The 17,606-nt window shown below is 49.8% G+C and overlaps 2 protein-coding genes across 5 annotated transcripts; one reads left to right on the top strand and one right to left on the bottom strand.

The window, feature by feature from the left end:
* Positions 1 to 182: 182 nt before the first annotated feature.
* LOC308553778 (UPF0193 protein EVG1) lies at positions 183 to 7,409 on the bottom strand. 3 transcript variants are annotated; one of them, XM_081130039.1, is made up of 7 exons: positions 7,297 to 7,409; positions 6,760 to 6,871; positions 5,880 to 5,942; positions 2,147 to 2,329; positions 1,311 to 1,442; positions 1,009 to 1,109; positions 183 to 827 (listed from the first exon to the last, which is right to left on the bottom strand). In XM_081130039.1, the coding sequence occupies exons 2-7, from the start codon at positions 6,860 to 6,862 to the stop codon at positions 756 to 758; spliced, it is 654 nt and encodes a 217-aa protein (XP_080986165.1). In that variant the 5' UTR covers positions 6,863 to 6,871; positions 7,297 to 7,409; the 3' UTR covers positions 183 to 755. The 3 variants fall into 3 exon arrangements, with proteins under 3 accessions (XP_080986165.1, XP_080986164.1, XP_080986166.1); XM_081130038.1 differs by having other exon boundaries at positions 7,200 to 7,409; XM_081130040.1 differs by lacking the exons at positions 6,760 to 6,871; positions 7,297 to 7,409 and adding an exon at positions 6,901 to 7,018 and having other exon boundaries at positions 189 to 827.
* A 61-nt stretch (positions 7,410 to 7,470) lies between these two features.
* Positions 7,471 to 17,172, top strand: POLR2F (RNA polymerase II, I and III subunit F). 2 transcript variants are annotated; one of them, XM_081127427.1, is made up of 5 exons: positions 7,471 to 7,593; positions 9,461 to 9,530; positions 12,157 to 12,287; positions 16,423 to 16,494; positions 16,984 to 17,172. In XM_081127427.1, the coding sequence occupies exons 1-5, from the start codon at positions 7,574 to 7,576 to the stop codon at positions 17,072 to 17,074; spliced, it is 384 nt and encodes a 127-aa protein (XP_080983553.1). In that variant the 5' UTR covers positions 7,471 to 7,573; the 3' UTR covers positions 17,075 to 17,172. The 2 variants fall into 2 exon arrangements, with proteins under 2 accessions (XP_080983553.1, XP_080983552.1); XM_081127426.1 differs by having other exon boundaries at positions 7,474 to 7,593; positions 16,393 to 16,494.
* The last annotated feature ends 434 nt before the right edge of the window (positions 17,173 to 17,606 follow it).

Raw genomic sequence — 17,606 nt, forward strand, 5'->3', positions numbered from 1 at the left:
ACTGCAGGGGTGTATGGAGAGAACTGCCTGCAAGGGAGATTCCGCACCTGCCATGGTGCCCGCCGTGGGGCGCTCACGAAGCGCTGGTTCCTATCCACTTGAAATGTGCAAACAGCTCGAAACATGCTTGAAAATGTCTAACTCCTTGAACAAATAAGCCTTATCCCTCTGACAACAAAACAGTGTGTGTAATGACCTGCGTTACATGTGTTTTATTGGCCAATTAATTACAGTGGTTAAACATTTGCCTAAGGCTGTAAGAAGTCAAATAAGTAGGTCCTAAGACGGGTCGGAAGAAGGGGTCATATTCATTCCCAAGTTCAGAAAAGTAAATGAGGGGACACACAGTGGAGATGGTGGGAAGAGGGCTCGCTGGATGCCCTTAGACATTTGCCCAAGATGGTGAGACTCAGGCCTTGCTTTCACTGTGTACGGGGCTCTTTCCCCAAGAAAGGACTCAAAGTCACCTGTGTGTGTGTGTGTGTGTGTGTGTGTGTGTGTGTGTAATGGGATCTCAGAGACACAGCTGACCCAGGACCCCTGGGCAGTCTCGAGAACAGCTCATTCTCTGATGTGGTCCATTTCCCAGGGTGCTGTGTGTGCCCTGGGTACCCTAGGCCAGGGCAGTGCTGTGTGACCATTTGACATGGCCGAAGGCCAGAGTGGGTGGCTGACCTGGGGGTGGCCCTGCTTGGCAACGGGGTGGGCTCCAGCCGTCAAGGTTTGGCTACTCTGCCTCCATCTCTGGAGACAGATCAAGTGGTGGCGAGAGCCTTCCTAAGTTCCTCGCTCCTCTGGCGGTCAATGTCTTCCATTTCCCGTACTTTCTGCAAAGGGCATCAGGGAAAGCCGGGCATAAGGGCAGGAACTCTAGGAGCCAACATAGATGTGAGGCTAGAGCTGGACTCCGCAAACCTCAGCCACAGCTGGCTCTTCATTTCTACTCGGATCTCACCCTCCACGTCGCGGTGGACGTGTCCCCTCCCGCTTGCCTGCTGCTTCTCCTACCTGGGAGATTTCAGCAAGGATGATCCCTTGGTACTGTCTGCCCTGTCCCAGGGCCTCCATGTCAGCCAGGAATTCCTTCCTCTCCTGGACTTCCTTGACCACTGGACAGGGAGAAGGGTCGTCATTGTACAGGGCAAAAGGGGCCACCAGGCTCCTGGAGGGGTGGGGGCAGGGGCTGCCTCCGGGAGAGGAAGCGGTTCTGTGGTCAGACACGTCCTCGCTAGTCGGCCCTTGGGCTCAGCCCTCCCTGGTTCTTGGCCCCCACACTCCCCTCCCCAGCATAACTGGCCATGGTGACTCACGTTCTTCAAACCGGTCGGGCGCCGGGGCCGGGTCCTCATGGCGCACAGGACGGGGCTTGCTTTCCAGTCCCTCCTTATCTTTCCCCGTGGCAAAGATGCTTTGGAGTCTTCGCTTCTCCTTCTCTAGATCTCCTGGAAGGCCCAAAAAAGGCCTAGTTAAGGCATGAAGGGCACCCCTGTTCGTGGTCGGTGTTCCCAGGCGGGTGTGCTTGCTCCTGGGCGCCTGGGGAACAGGGAGGGGGCTTCTGCAACTCTGGCACCTTCTGCCCAGGGTGCTTCTGAGCCTGTGATGTCACGATAGGCAGGAAAAGGGGTTGGGAGAACCAAGAAGAGAGCTTTGTCAGAGCCCACACACTGCATTGGTACAGAGCAAGGCTAAGAAAACTCGGGATCGCCACCTGGCAGCCTGTGTGCAGAGACTGCGTGCAGAGTGGGAGGGGCTGGGCCAAGACTTAAGTGCCCTGGAGGAAGGCGGATGAAGGGCTCCCCAAAGTAGGCCGAGTGCAGAGAGCTCTGGATTCAAGGCACCGTGTAAACTTGAGAGAGCAGTGATCATGAGATCTGGCGGTCAGCCACTCATCAGAGATTCACAGAATTCAGTTAATTGTTAAAGAGCATTCTGGAAAAATTTTGAAAAGGACCACCTAACTGTTTTCCCCTGCACCCCGAATGCCCCCAAGCTAACATGCCAAGGCTCAAGAACATTGGTATAAACAGCGGGAGATATTTGACTAGACACATGCGCACCTGCCCTGTGGGCTGCTCATCCCCCCTCACCCCCACCCCCTCATGGAAGGAGGTAGAAGAGGGGCTCTGGTCCAGGCCCTCTAACTTACGGGTGGCTCGAGGCTTGAACTGCTCCCTGCTGTAGGCCCCATTGGCCTGGCACATGCTGGCAGGCCGGAGGTGGGACCGGACCGTCAGGATGGGAGGCAGGTAGACATCTGAGGCCGGCTGCTTGGAAGGCACGACCCTCTGGCTGGATGTTGGGCTGCAGTATAGGGGCAGAGCGTCTCCTTCTGAGGAAGACAAGGTTGGGGTGGGTGGATCCACTGGCCTTTTTAAACTTATGAAAGTGGTACCTGCCTATTATAATAAGGCTAACAGTACAGAAGAGTCTTCCCTTCTCCCTCCAATCTCCTCTGCAATGAGCAATGGTAACAATTTGGTCTTGGTCCATTTTGTTTGACGCTTATATGAACATGTTCAAAGATATATGCGCATAGGTAAGACTCGATTTTCCAACAGTGGACCATACCGTGTTACATTCAATAATAGATTCTTCACTTGATTTATCATGGCTCTCTTTCCAGATCACTCCATTTATATATAACTTATTTTTTACAGCTGTATACTAGTCCTTACAGTGGCTACATTATATATCCAACTAGTCTCCTAGTTTCAGAAATTCAGGCTGTTTTTATTTTTACTACTTCAAACAATGCTGCAATAAACATTCTTGTACATCAAGCCTTCGTACTGGTGCTTTTATTTCTATAGATAGATTCCTAAAACCTGCTTGATCCACGGGTAAGGAGGGATGGTTTAGATGGTAATAGACATGAATCCTTCCTTCTGTCCATCCCCACTGCCTTGGCCCAGACCTGGGGCTCCTCCGCCAGGCCAGCTAAGTGTGTCACCTCCTATCTGGTCTATTGGGCCCTCCTTTCAATCGTCCTAAAGCCCAGCTTGCCCCGCCCACTGTTTGGATCTGCCCCTGTCTACCTCTTCTATCATCTACCCAGCAAATACAAAATTAGCATCTACTCTGTGCCAGGCCCAGGACACTGGGGGTAGAGTGGTAAGTAAGACAAACTCCGACCTTCGTGGCACCTGCATTTGGAGGTGTGGAAGATGATGAAATAAAACATATAGTATATTAGGTAGTAGAGAATAGTGTGTGACAGAAAGATTTACAATTTAAATAGGGAAGCCCCCAGGAAGAGGATAACATTTGAGAAAAGACCTGATAGTGGTGAGGGGCCAGCTATGCAGATATTTCAGGGAAGAGCACTTGAGGCAGAGGAAACAGCTGGAGCAAAGGCCTGAGTGGGGAACCTGCCTGGAGTGCCTGAGAAACAGCTAGGGGGCCGGGGGCCGGGGAAAGGAGTGAGCAAGGGAGTGTAGCCGGGGTAGAGGTCAGAGGTCATGGAAGACAAGAGAAGTACAGGGCCTGTGGCCTCTGGAAAGACTGGCTCTTACTTTGTGTGAGGTTAGGAGCCATCGGAGGGCTCTGAGCAGAGGAATGCCATGATCCTCTGGTTGCTGTTGAAAATACAGTGTTGGGGCCCAAGGGTAGAGGTGGTCAGAGTCAGGATATGGTTTGAAGGTCAAGCAATGGGCTAGCGATGGGTCAGATGTGGGGTCTGGGAGATGAGTCCAGGATGACTGAGGTGTCTGCGCTGAAGAATGGAAGGATGGAGCTGCCAGTATTTCCCATTGACCTTCCCCTTCTCACATCCTCTATCCGGAAACATGGCTTTATGCATCTCTCTCTTCTAAAGAGATGCTGTTTGCCCTGGCCGGGTTTCTGAGTGGTTAGAGCATCACCCTGTGGACTGAAGGGTCCCGGGTTTGATTCCGGCCAAGGGCATGTACCTCAGTTGCAGGCTGCATCCCCAGACCGTGTGTGAGCGGGAGGCCACCAACACGATGTGTCTCTTTCACATTGATGTTTCTCTCATCTCTCTCCCTTCCACTCTCTCTGAAAAGCAATGGAAAAAATATCCTCAGGTGAGGATTAAAACAAAAAGAGATGCTGAGCTTCCTAGAATGTCCTTCCTGCCCTCTCCACTCCCTCTTATCCAGTGCCAAATGCTACCTCTTCCTTTGGCCCATTCTCAGCAAATAATTATGGCCCAAGTAATTCTGGGAGTTCAGGTAAAGGAGATAAATTTGTGGCTTGCAAGAGAATTTGAACTAAGGCTCAAAACAACAGTAGGATTTGGTTAAGGGGAGAGAAGTAAAGAGGAGATTCTAGAAGAAAGCAGACTCAACAGCATTGCTTGGAGGCAATTTAAAAAAAAATAAAATTTCTAAGGGGAATAACACTGCCAGGTGAGCCATGGAAGTTACTCGTGTGGCCTAACCACCAAGGATTAGTCCTTCAATAAATATGGAGCACCTAGGTGCTGGGGTACCATGGTGAACAAGGCAGACATAGTCCTTGGTCTGGTTACCTTTAGTGGAATTTCTGGGATAGTCTCTTTGTAGTCGTGCTACAGGGGACACCAGTTTATTAGTATGTTGCTGAGTGTGGAGACTGAGCTATGACTCAAATGTGTATGGCACTAGGCTCTGGCAGCCTGAGTTGTCCTCGCCCGCAATGAGGAAGGACATCTGACCCCTGACCTGGTCTGATGGAGCCTCCCTCCCCCAGCCAGTGCTGAACAGTCACTGCCATTATCTGCCTCTCTGACTCTCCCTTCCCTGTGCTTCTGCGGTTGATCAGATGCCCTCCTGATAGGCACATTCTTTCTTCAGAGGAGGCAATAGCTTTAGATAGATTCAAGTAAAACTTGTCAGGCTTGTGTTGGTATCTTCTTTCTCTTTTTTTAAAAACTGATTTTAGAGAGAGAAAGGGAGAGGGAGAGAGACAAACATCGATTGGTTGCCTCCTGACTTGGGATCACACCCGCAACTTGTGTATGTGCCCTGACTGGGAACTGAACCACGACCTTTTGGTGTACAGGATGACACTCCAACCAACTGAGCCACACCAGCCTGGGCTGGCATTCTGTTTCTTAAAGGCAACTTTACAGGTCTCTGTTCTGATCCATTAAGTGTTGATTCATTTATTATTTATTTATTTATTAAATATATCTTTATTGATTTCAGACAGAGGAAAGGAGAGGGATAGACAGATAGAAACATCAATGATGAGAGAGTCACTGATCGGCTGTAGCCTGCAACCCAGGCATGTGCTCTGACCGGGAATCAAACCCGGATCGCCTGGATCCTAGGTTGACGTTCAACCACTGAGCCACGCCCGGCCGGGCTAAATGTTGACTCATTTAAATGTCAGAAAGTAAGGCTGCTTTCAAGATCTTAGTGCCCATGTACTTCCACTTTTAGTTTTCCTTAAAAATAAATACTACAACGTATGGTCAGAGGTGAGCTGTGTAAAGGTCTTGCACAGTCTTCCTAAGTTGGAATTCTGCCAGTTTTCTTGTTTCTGCTAGCTAAGCTGTGAACAAATAAAAGGACACAACACATACACGGTCCTCTCCCCTGCAGAGCTCATATGGTATGTGTGTAACAGGGAGGGACAGGTTGCAGACATGACCATTTTGAGACAATTTTGGCTGGGCAGAAAGTTCCCATTGCTCTGTGATCTCTTGGGGAGATTGGCTAGAGCAGGACTGCAGGAGGCTTGTTGTTGTGCTAGGATGCATGTCAGGGGGAAGTAACAAAGGCCCCTTAAGGTTAGTTCCCCAGGGGCAAGATAAAAAAATCTATTCTATACTATTTTGGTCTTTTAAAATAATGCCCCGTACCCTTAATATGGAGGAGCATTAAAAATGTAGCCCAGAATCCCTCTGCCCAGGAAGCCTCTGTGGACTGACTTACTTTTCATGGTGTCCATAATGTGGCGCTGTTGGAATTTAGTCAGTTTGGATTCCTTCATCATCGCTGCAAGATAAAGCACTTCAATGAGGCCTCCTGGGCTGCAGGCAGCAGCCTTCATCTCACACCACGGAAATTTAAAATTGTCACCTCCTACCCCCATTCTGCACTTGAGTACTCCCCCTCTTCCTCTCCTGCTTTATTTTTTTAATATAGGACTAATCACCATCTAAGTTCCATAGATTTTCCTCATTTATCATTTGTTAGCCTCCTACTAAAATATTTGCTCCGTGAGAGCAAAAGTTTTTGCTGTCTTTTTTTTTTCTTTCTTTTTTCTGCTGTATCCTCAGCACCTAGAACAATGTCTAAAGCACATAGTGGGCTTTTAAATTTTTTTCATTGAGTGAATGAATGAATGAATGAGAAAGTATTCATTAAGCATGTGTCAGACACTGGAGCTACAATAGGGAGCCAAGACAGGAACAGTCCTACCCTGATGGAGTTCACCAGCTAGAGGGGTAGATGGATACTGATCTGACGGGACACACTAAATACCTGACTACAGGCTATGCTGAGCCTAATGAAGAAAAAGGTATTTGGTAGGGAGAGGGCACATAATAGTTGGTCCCACTGTGGTGGTGGGTGAGGAGGAGATAAGGCTTCCCGGGAGGCGCGTGATCTAAGGGATGCACAGGAATTATCAACTCTAAAATTCTTAGTTCTTTGACTGTTGGCCACTTGCAAGTTGTAGGACCTGAACCCAAAGCTTCTCATCTGTAAAATGAAAATAGCAATTGCTAAGCCACAGGTCACCTGAGGGAGACCTGAGTTTCAGAGGGTAACTGTTATCACCGCTCTTACCCAGTCCTTTAAGCGCACTGACCTCTGAGGAGCTCGCAGGTCCCAGGGGTGTAAGTGGCCTGCTTGGGGCAGCGCCACGACTCCGTTCCTTTGGTTACTGCCTTTACCCGATCCTGGGAAGCCATGGGAGGGCCCTATGGAGGGAAGAAAGGCAATGACATACCCCGTCTCCCAGGTCCAATCTCATTCCAGCTCCCCTGCCGCCACCACCACCAAACCCTGCGAGCGGTCCCGCCGAGAGAATTGTGACGCTGCCCTTCGCTATTGCGACAGTGCCCGAACCTTCCACCCCGGACAGGTACACAGCAGACACACGCACATGCACACACGCACACGCACACGCACACGAACGGAGACCTCGTCTTGACCCGGTGTCTGTGGCGGGAAAGGCCCGAGGAAGGGGGCCTAAGATAGCCCTGGTCCCACACGCCTTGGGTGTTAACGCCCAAACTGAAAGCTCACCCTAAAATAAGACGCAGGTTGGGTGGGTCCCCCCCGCAGAGAGGCCGCGGCGGGGACCCCCCCCCCCCAGCAGAGAGCAGCGGCTGGGACCCCCCACCCAGGAGAGTGGAGGCTGGACTCGGGAGACCGTAACCACGGTTCTACCGCGCACGGCGCAGAAGTACTGAGCCGGCAGCCAGACGCTCTGGCTACCATGGTAACGAGCTCGGCGCACGCGCATATCTACAGCTCTGGCCCACCTCCTGGAAGTGATTGCTTCCGGGTCACCGCGCCGGCGCAGAATACGTGCGGCGCTGCGCGAGGCGGCGGCGCGCTGTTTGCGGATCTCCTCACGGGTCCGGGGCGCGGAGTCGGGGCGCTGCGCCGCGGGCATCATGTCAGACAACGAGGACAAGTGAGTGCGGGAGCGAAGTGGCTTTTGCGGATCCTCGGAAAGGGCAGGTGAAGCGGGAACCTGAGCGGAAGGAGGCTGAGGTGCCAGGAGTCGAAGAGCAGTGTCTGAGGGGACTGGGCTGTTGAGGGGCCCGCGCAGCTGGAGCCGGGAAGGGCGGGAGCCAGAAGCATAGCCCGAGGTTGGGCGCAGAAAGGCTCGGGCTCGAGGGTCCAGAGAGGATCAGCGGAAAAAGTGTGTCCCAGCAAACTTCCACTGACCCGGGCTCAGCGTCTTGCTTTGGGAATATTGAGGTGTGTTAGGCGTAGTCCCTGCTCTCCACGTGCTCCCTTCCTAGAAGAGGGGCCAGGCCCATGAACAGGTAGCACAGCATCGTGTGAGATTAGGCAGTATAAGCATGTAGTACAGCAGGCTCTCGAGTAACGTTTTGTTCCAACGTTGAGGAGATGCCGTAGGAACTTAACTGCTGTTTGTGTCAGTTAATCTGTGGTAAAATTGGTTTCGTGGTGCATTGTTTTGCTAAAGTAACAGAACCTAGCTGTGATGTTGAGTGAGGACTTACTATGTAGAAGTGCTTCAGAAGAGGTGACAAAGGTCTGGAAGGGTTGCAGTAATTTGGGTGAGAGAAGGTAGTGGCTTGTATTAGGGTGATAGTAGTAGAGAGAGTGAGAAGTAGTTTTTAATTCTGGATTTATTTGAAGCTAGGGCCAAAATGATTTTCTGATGTGTGGGGTCCACGGAGAGGTCTGTTCTGAAGATAAAAATAGGGGAGTGGTCAGCTAAGCATATTAGTCCAAACTAAGAAACAGGTGAGCTCATTAGGAGAGTGTCAGTGGAGAAGAGGAGGTGAAATGCTGGACCCTGGAGCCTGAGTCTTTCTGTGCCCAGCCTCGGACTGTGCTTGCGGCTCCCAGCCCTTCGCTGCCCCAGCTCCAGCTGCAAGGGCCCCCTCAGCAGTTGGAGCATCCCAACAGGAGTGCTGGGGGGAAGAGGAGATACCTGCAGAGGAGACTGAGGAGGAGCAGCCAGTGAGAGGGGAAACACCGAGAGAATGAGGGGTCCCTGCAGCTAGGGGAGGAGAGTGTGTTAGGGAGAGGGAGCAGTCCAGGGTGCCACCTGATACGCCAGGCTCAAGGAGAACAAGAGCCTATTGGATTTAGCAACATGGAAATCAGTAACAAATTAAAGGAGTGGTTTTGATGGAGGTGGGTGTCTTTTTGGAGTGAAATTATGACAGGATGGGAAGAGAATGGGAATCCATGACATTGGACAACTCTTCCATGAATTTTGCTTCCAAGGGGAGTATGGAAATAGGGCCCTGGGGGAGAAAATAGAGAAGTTTTGTTTGTTTTTTAAGATGGGGAAGTAACTACATGTTTATATGCTGATGGGAATGATCTAGTAGAGAGAGAAAAGACAGTGATGATGAATGAGGCCTAGCAAAATTTGGGCGCTGATGGGGGTAAGTTTGAAGGAATTAAAACGAAACACAAGTTTAATTCACTCATTTTATATATTTTATATATATATATGTATATATTTAATTCTCACCCAAGCAGTGAGGATATTTTTTCCATTGAATTTTAGAGTGAGTGGAAGGAGGGGGAGGTGGAGAGAGAGAGAAGCATCGACGTGGGAGTGATACATCGATTGGTTGCCTCCTGCACACCCCCCCCACCAGGAGCGGGGGTTGAACCTGCAACCCAGGTGTGTGCCCTTGACCAGGAATTGAACCGGAGACCCCCCATGTGCGTGCCCACTGAACACACCAGCCAGGGCACGTTAAGGAGATATTTGTTGAGGACCCTCTCAGCATTTGTCCTCTGGGGCTCTGGCGAGCGGTGCTCTGACGGGCTGCCTCTGTCTGCAGCTTTGATGGGGACGACTTCGACGATGTGGAGGAGGACGAAGGGCTGGATGACCTGGAGAACGCTGAGGAGGTCAGTGTCCAGCCCTGGGCGCTCCCTTCTCAGCCCCGGCTGCTGGTCGCCTGACCGGTAATAACTCCCTGAATGCATCTGCCTCCTGTTGTGCCCCTGTCGCAAGTACCCCCAGTTAGAGTGAGCAGAGTTTCAGTCCCAGGGAGTGAAGAAGCCCTACAGGGTGGGTCTGAAGGCTTTTGTCCATTTGGATCACAGCCCATGGCTTCTGGGACAGTTCACTGATGGGTGAAATGTCACCTCCATTCATTCAACAGACGGGTCGAATGTTTATTATGTGCCAGGTATTCTGCAGGGTGGGGCTACATAGGAGCGAGGGGGAGAGTGACCTGGGATAAAGGTGGATAGGTAAGGCCCCAGATCAGGCAGATTTCGTAGCCTGAAGGGTAGTGGGAAGCCACTGATGAGTTTTGAGCTCCAGAATGGCACGATCCAACTTGCACTTTAGAAAAGAGCATTCTGGCCTCAGGATAAGAAGTGAATTGGGGAGGAACAGGAAGAAAAGAGAGAGACCAACTAGGGAACTCTCATAGACCTCCAGGTGAGAGACCTGTAGCTTGGACTTGGGCACTGCTAGTGTCATGATGACAGAGCAGATGAAAGAGATACTTTGGTGGATTGGAGAAAGTGGGAGATGACAAGGATGACTCCAGGTTTCTGGCTGGAGCAACTAGGTGGATGGGCTACTAGCTTCATGAATAAAATAGGGCTTTCTCTCTCATGTGACTGATGGAGGAAGAAGTGCTTTATGTCTCCTGGAGAGAGTGATCCCTTGACTTTTAGGCTAGGAAGCTGAAGCCCCTCTTTTTGAATTTTCTCTCTGCATGGCACTCTCAGGTACCTATTAACTGTGTCAGAAGCCTCCTTCCACATCCTTCTGGTCCCCTTCCAGTCCTCTCCGGTCAATTTTGCCTCCTACATGTGGTTCAGCCCTGTTCCCTTTCTACGTACCTAGTGCTCAGCCTGGTTTAGATCTTTATTGCTTTCCACCATTACTGCAGAAATTGTGTTCCTGGTTTCCCTGCCTTCAATCTGCCCTGATTCCCTTTCTGCTGCCAGAGTTATCTTTCTTACCTGCCACATGATTGATTACTGTTGGTCTTCCTAAAAATGGTCTCTTTGCTGTTGCAGAGATCTTGCCCCTAAGGAATATTCTCAACAGAGTATCTAGAGTGATCATTTTAAATGTTAAGTCAAATTGCATCTGCTCAGAACCCTCATCCAGTGGTTTCCCATTCCATTCATAGTAAATGCTAAAAAGATGTACAGGGTTCTCCATGATCTGGCCATTTGCTCCCTCTATGACCTTATTTCTTCTTGCTGTCCCTGTCATGCCAGGCAGATTCCTGCTTAGGACTATTGATCATGCTGTTCCCTCTTCCAGGAACACTTTTCCCTAAGATATCCACATGACCTGTTTCTCGCCTTTTTCAGGTCTTTGTCCAAGTCATCTCAGTGAGGCCTTCTGTGAGCATCCTATTTAAAATTGCAGCATTCTCCCCTTCCTCCCACACCACTGCCCTACCACTTCCTGTCTTTTTTCTCTGTTGTCACACTATACATTTTACTTATTACTTTATTGTTTATCTCTTCTCATTATAATATAAGCTTTATAGGGGAAGAATTTTTATGTTTTTCTGCTCTGTCCCAAGGACTTAGAACACTAGCTGATATGAAGTAAGCACTCAATAAATATTTGTTGACTTAATTCTTAATTATAGAATTTATTCTCCTGCCTACGACCCTATATCCACTTTCGCTCTAATCATACTCCATAATTAGTTGTCTGAGCCTAGTACATTCTCCGTCCTCTGTCCTTTGGACATGCAGTTCAACCTGTCTGGAATGCCCTTCCCTTCCTCGTTGGTTTGGGAACTCCAGTGAATTCTTCTAGACTAGCTCAGGTCTCATCTCCGGACTGTTTTCCTAACCCCTGTGGGAGTTAGCTGTCCCCTACCTTCTTGTTAACTTTGTTGCACACGTGCATACCTTCAAAGCACCTGCTGTGTTGTTTACTCTCGTCTTCTTCCCACACCATGAATTCTCTGAGAGCAGAAACTCTTAGCTTTCTATCTCAGCACCTATTGTGATGTCTGGTATGTAACAGATACTTAATTAGTAACTGTTAAATATATGGTTATATAGATGAGAAAAAATTGTTATGTTTCTGACTTCACTCTGACTTTTTAGCCACTTGACCCATTGACTCAATTATCCCGTCTGAAGATGGGATGATTGTCCCTCACTTCCTGCTTAGGGTGACTTGTTGTCTGTACTCAAGAACTTCTTTGTATGGGACCATTGTTCCTGGACCCCCCCATCTCTAGACCCTCCACTTCTCTCTTCTGGATGAGGCAGCTGGCTTTGGAATCCTGATCAAGATTCCTCTCTTTTACTAGGTCTGAGACTGGCCAAGTTGGCTAACTCTCCAAGCCTCTAAAATGGCACTGAATCCCTACCTCATAAGGTTATTTGTGAGGGTTAAGGAAGGTGTCAGTGAGGCAGTTGGAAGGTCCCTGGCAGGTAATATGCAGTGGTGGTAGTGGTGGTTATAATCACTGTCATCCTTCTCCCCCTCAGCAGTAATGCACCCTGAGATTTTCCCTCTTTCTGCCTTGATGTCCAGGAGGGCCAGGAGAATGTGGAGATCCTCCCCTCTGGAGAGCGACCGCAGGCCAATCAGAAACGAATCACCACACCATATATGACCAAGTATGAGCGAGCCCGCGTGCTGGGCACCCGAGCCCTCCAGATCGCGTGAGTTTGTGCCCCTTTACTGCCTTTTCAATCCGTCAGGCCATAGTGAGCCTCCAAGCTGTTGATGTGGCCCAGCGTGTCACCTAAAGACAGACCCTCCCTGCTTTCACATGCTAAAAGTGTGGATTTAGAGAGCCCTAGACCATTGTGGGCCAGTTAGTTGGGGTTGTTGTGGCAGCACCCATTAGGCTTATGGTGGGTTTTGATCCGAGGTAGACTATGGCCAGCCCAGAGGAGTGAGAGAGCCCTCCATGTAGAGGCCGTGCTAGAGATGTGAAAACAGAATAATGGTGGGGTTCTAGGAATTTGAAATTAGCAAACTTTCCTTTATCTTCCAAGTTTAGAACCAGTTGAAGAATAACAAGATTTAGGAGATAGCCAGTGGATAGGTGGAGATCAAAGTGTCTGTGAGTGCATGTTCAGGCAGTGCAGGCACCGAGGCTGTGTCTGCAGGGGGGAGCCTGCCTTCGAAGATTGGGGTCCTTGTGAAAGCGCCTTCTCTGCAGCAGGTTGCTTTGAGGAAGCAGGGACTCCCAAAAAAGCTAGGCCACAGATGCCTGCTTTCCCCCCAGGACCCCCTGTCAGGTAGGTTACCCTCCTTCCTGGGGAAGAGTGAGCTGGGGGACAGAGAGGGCAGGGGTGGTACTGTTGCTCTTGTAGAAGGTCTCCTAGGGACACCTGAGGCCGAGGAGGGGAGTCCTACCTAGACTTCTTACAAGCTGATGTGGGAAATGGTGGTTATCTGGCAGTTGGGTTGCTTCAAGTAAAGAATATCAGAAACTAGGGTAGAAAGAAAGCGGGGGCCATCGTGGTGGAGTTTGGCCTGCTGGAGGAGCAGTGATGCCCAATCTGTGTGCTCCCTCCCTAGTTTCAATTAGCACTGGATTTGATTTCCTCCAGCCCTGCGGGGTGACAATGACCACCGTGTCCACCTTGATAAAGGGTTTTACGGGCACTATTGTTCCTCATCCGTTCCGCAGCAGACTTCCTGCCAGTATGGTTGCACTCTTCGCTGGCTTGGGAGAAATTAGAGCCTCAATCCGTATGATAATTTTGGCATCTCTGGGCTCCGGGCCCTCTACGCCCACACCATCAATTATGGTAGCTACTAGCTAAATGTGGCCATTTAAATTTAAATGAAGTAAAAGGAAAAGTTCAGTTGTTTGGCCTCGTTAGCCATATTCATGTACTCAGTAGTCACCTGTGGCTGTTGCTTCCATAATGGATAGTGCAGATAGAAGACATTTCCATTGTTGGAAAGCATTTTATTGGTGCTCTAGTGCTCATTTCTGCTAAAAATGACCCAGCAGAAAGAATAATTCATAAATTACTTTAAGTAAGTTAGTCTTTCAACATTGAATGAGATGCTGTGCTTGTACCTTTTGGGGATGCGAAGATAATTAGACACAGTCCTCCTGTCTTCCAGATGTTTATAGCCTGGTGGGGAGATGGACCCCTTCACAAATACCCAGATCCCAAGGCAGACAGGTGTGGTGCTTTGTAAGAGGTGCAAAAAAGGGGAGAGGGCAGTAATTGCAGGGGTGACTAGAAAAACCTCATGAGGTTAGGGTTCAAGTGGGGACAGGGAATGGGAGGTGGTTTTGAGGGTATCCCAGGGACCAGAAACAGCACAAGGAAAGGTCCATGTGGAGGCAGGCAATTGTGGCTTGTGGTAGGGAATGCAAGTGGCTTGGGGCACAAGACTGGAAAAGATATCACTGGTGCCTTGAGTGACAAGTTCAGAAGATTAGTGTGCATTTGGTGGTCAGTGTGCAGCACTTAAAAGTGTAGAGACAGACATTCAGAACACTACCGAATCCCAGCGGCTTAATGTTCTTTGGGAGCAAGGCATGGTCCCATTTGGTTGGGTCTACAGGGCTCCTTCTGATTAAGGGGTAGGACACTTTCTGGCAGTTCCGTGCCTGCTGTGAGCGGTGGACAGCCAGGGCTGTCACTTATCCCTAGCACTAGGCTTGCAACTCTGCATTTAGGTGCTGAACAAACATTACTTGGATAGTTTTTGGATGAAGTCTCACTCCTTTCATTAGCACCACCTAGCGGCAAAGTGTACCACAGCCACTTTCTAAGGATTGGCGCCGTGTTCTTTGTGGAGGCTCTGGTGCAGACAAATTTCCTAAGGGCACTCTCACACTTAGCACATTGCATGCACACACTAGCTCTGGATGAATGGATGCTCTGTAATTATTCATATCTTGAAAGAAAGAAGGGCTATGCAGATCATGAAAGGCATTTTTGCCACATTCTTTAAAGCTTTAATACTTAGTGAGAGAGGATATAGGGAAAGCTAAACACTTGGTCTCTGCCCTTGGGAAATTTTCAGGCTTTCAAAAGTAATACATCAAAATATTTAGTAATAGCCCTAGCTGGTTTTTCTTAGTGGTTAGAGCATTGGCCCGTGTACTGAAGGGTCCCAGGGTTTGATTCTGGCCAAGGGCACGTACGTGGGGTGCCCAACTCCAGGTGTTTCTCTCCTACTCTCTCTGAAAAGCAATGGGAAAAAATATCCTCAGGTGAGGATTTAAAAAAAAAAAAAAAAAAAATATATATATATATATATATATATATATATATATATATATACACATTTAATAAAATTGGTAAATTACTTGGTGTAAACTGGTGGCCCTCTGAGTGGCTGATTACCAGAATCACCCAAGGAGCTTTGTAAATGCAGGTTCTCAGGCTCCTTCACTTGAGAGGCTATTTAGAGGGTCTGGAAAAAGGACCTGGGATCCTGGATTTTTAGCATATTCTCCTAGTAATTCTCGTTATCAGGCTTGGGATCCATGAGTGTAAACCTGAGCTGGAATCAAGTGTGGCTTCTTAGAGGAGGCAGGCCTAGAACTGGCACCCCACCCATTTGTGTTCAGAGCCTTTGCTGTGAGTCAACCACTGTGCTAGGGCATGTCCAGGGCCACCAGGTGCTCATCATGGTCTAATGTGGGAAACTTTAAACAAATAGAGTACAGTGAGATTGGTGCCAAGAGCACCATATGTAAATGAGCTGGGCACTGGGGATCCAGCAGATGATCCCCAGAGTGGAGACATTTGAGTCTCTCCCAGGCCTATAGGGAGAGGAAGAGCTGTAAGAGGATACAAAAAGGTAGCAACAGTGTCTGTCCAGGGAACCTTAGGAGTTTGGTTTGGTGGGAATATGGGGTGAATACAGGCAAGTAGCATGAAAAGGTGCTAGAAAGGTGAGCAGGGGCCAGACTGGGTTCTGCCTACTGGGGCATCATGGAAGGGTAGTAAACAGGTGAGCACCTGATGCAGGCCCTGTGGAGGCTGGAAGAGCAGGACTTCTGAGGGGTGCTGCCAAGGTAGGGAAGGAAAATGGGAGCTGGGCCTCTAGGGCAGTTGCACCATCAGAAGGGGAGCCTTTGCGCATGCCATTTATTTGTGCTGGAAAGCTCTGCCATGGCCACCAGGTTCAGGAGTCTACAATAGGCCCTGAGGAAGGTCCCTGATAGGGGAGCCAACACAGTGAATGTCATGTGACCTTGTGATTAAAGCCTATTCTTGTCCCATTCACAATACTTTTTTAAGTTTGTGGATCTTTAGCCTGTAAGTGGTAGGTGTTACAGCACAGTGGGTAGGAGCATGTGGGGTTCACATCCTGGCTTTGCCACTTCCTGGCTGTGTGACCTTGGACAAGTTACTGACCTCCCTGTGCCTCACTGTCCTCATCAGTAAAATAGAAGTAACACGAGTACTCACCTCAAATAAAATAATCTATGTAAACAACTGAGAGCAGCGTATGTTACTTAGTGAGTCTTCGCTTGTTAGCCAGTATCCTAGCATCATTGTAGACAAGGCAGGGCTTTTTGTCTTTGTTTTCAAGTGAGGATACTGAAATTTAGAAATTTAGTGTCTGGAGTCAAAATTTAAACCCATTCTACTGGCTCCCACTTGAATACCCTCACAGTCAGTGCCCCTGAACCACTGCTCCCCACGTACCAGGCCTGTCTGCCTAGAAGGTGACCTTTCTAGGTGAGGACTGGGATGCCCATCCAATCCTGTGTGTGAAGTAAGCCCCACTCCCCACTCCCAACTTCCTGCCAGACCTTTCTTCCTGTGTTTGCAGTCTCCCCAACACCTGTCCCTATACCTACAGGATGTGTGCCCCTGTGATGGTGGAGCTGGAGGGGGAGACAGATCCCTTGCTCATCGCCATGAAAGAGCTCAAGTAAGTTGCCCAGATCATGGTTCGCTGCTCTGGAGCCCTGGGAGGCATCCTCTGGGTTCTCTTATGGCACAGCCTGACCCTCACTTCCCTGCCTGGGGAAGTTGGTGATTGTTCCCATGGATCCTTAGCTTGTTCAGGAGTCACCCCACCAGGAAGGAGGAGGGAGGAAGGGGAGGGGCAGCCAAAGGGGAGGGCACTGGTGAGACATACACCTCTCCTGGCCGTTAAAATTCCCTGTGTCTGCTGCAGTCTGCCTTACCATCACTCCCCCACTCCTCCTCCTCCCCCCTTCCACACCCATTGTCCCACACTCAGGGATGCAGGAACTTTCTTTTTTTTGGAATCCTTTTCTTACAAAGTATACTCAGCCCCAGGAGGATGCTCCTAAGACTCTCTTTGCATTCTGCCTACGACCTGTCCCTCATACTGTAGAGCTGGGGTCTCCAGGGTCTCCAGCCCTCATGTACTTGTGACTTCTCCCTGCCACAGGGCCCGAAAGATCCCCATCATCATTCGGCGCTACCTGCCAGACGGGAGCTATGAAGACTGGGGGGTGGACGAGCTCATCATCACCGACTGAGCTGGACTCATCTTCCCAACTGTGGCTCATCCCCAGCTCCTACACTCACATTCTTTATACATGTAAATAATAAACTATTCAACCTTTCTGCCCCCTCTGCCTTCGACTGTCTGCTATGCCCACCTGCTTTTGCCCTGCTGTCTGGAGGCTGCACCCACCCCAGTGGCCCTGTGACTGTCAGCTCTTTAAGAAGCACCAGGGGCCCTTACCCCCTGTGGGTACCCCACATCCCTCCCTCCATCTCTCGTTCACCAGAGCAAAGGCTGCTGCAGGGAGACACCTCAGCTGCCTTCCCAGCAGACAGACGAGCCTTTGTGCCCAGGGAGCTGGTTGCCATGGAAACTCCCAATTTCCTTTCCAGTGGGGACTGGCTGCAGGGGCTTCTCCCTTCTCAGGAGTATCACAGAGCAGGTCTCATCAAGCCACCCATTGTTTCCTAAGGACCTGCCTCGAGCCTCTTATCATGGGCTCAGATCCCCTTTCAGGAGCAGTGCCCCAGCAGGAAGCTTGGGGACAGCAGCGATCTCTGCCC

This window comes from Miniopterus schreibersii, assembly GCF_964146895.1.
Source record: "Miniopterus schreibersii genome assembly, chromosome: 2".
In the NCBI taxonomy this organism is placed as follows: Eukaryota; Metazoa; Chordata; class Mammalia; order Chiroptera; family Miniopteridae; genus Miniopterus; species Miniopterus schreibersii.

Bases quoted from the DNA above. Each gene is read 5' to 3' on its own strand.
- POLR2F (XM_081127426.1), top strand. From the start codon at position 7,574: ATGTCAGACAACGAGGACAA. The intron at 12,288-16,392 runs GTGAGTTTGTGC...CTGTGTTTGCAG, and splicing joins ACCCGAGCCCTCCAGATCGC to TCTCCCCAACACCTGTCCCT. The intron at 16,495-16,983 runs GTAAGTTGCCCA...TCCCTGCCACAG, and splicing joins ATCGCCATGAAAGAGCTCAA to GGCCCGAAAGATCCCCATCA.
- LOC308553778 (XM_081130038.1), bottom strand. From the start codon at position 7,394: ATGGTAGCCAGAGCGTCTGGCTGCCGGCTCAGTACTTCTGCGCCGTGC. The intron at 6,872-7,199 runs GTGAGCTTTCAG...TTCCCTCCATAG, and splicing joins AACCTGCGTCTTATTTTAGG to GGCCCTCCCATGGCTTCCCA. The intron at 1,443-2,146 runs GTAAGTTAGAGG...TGGGCCTTCCAG, and splicing joins GTTCAAGCCTCGAGCCACCC to GAGATCTAGAGAAGGAGAAG.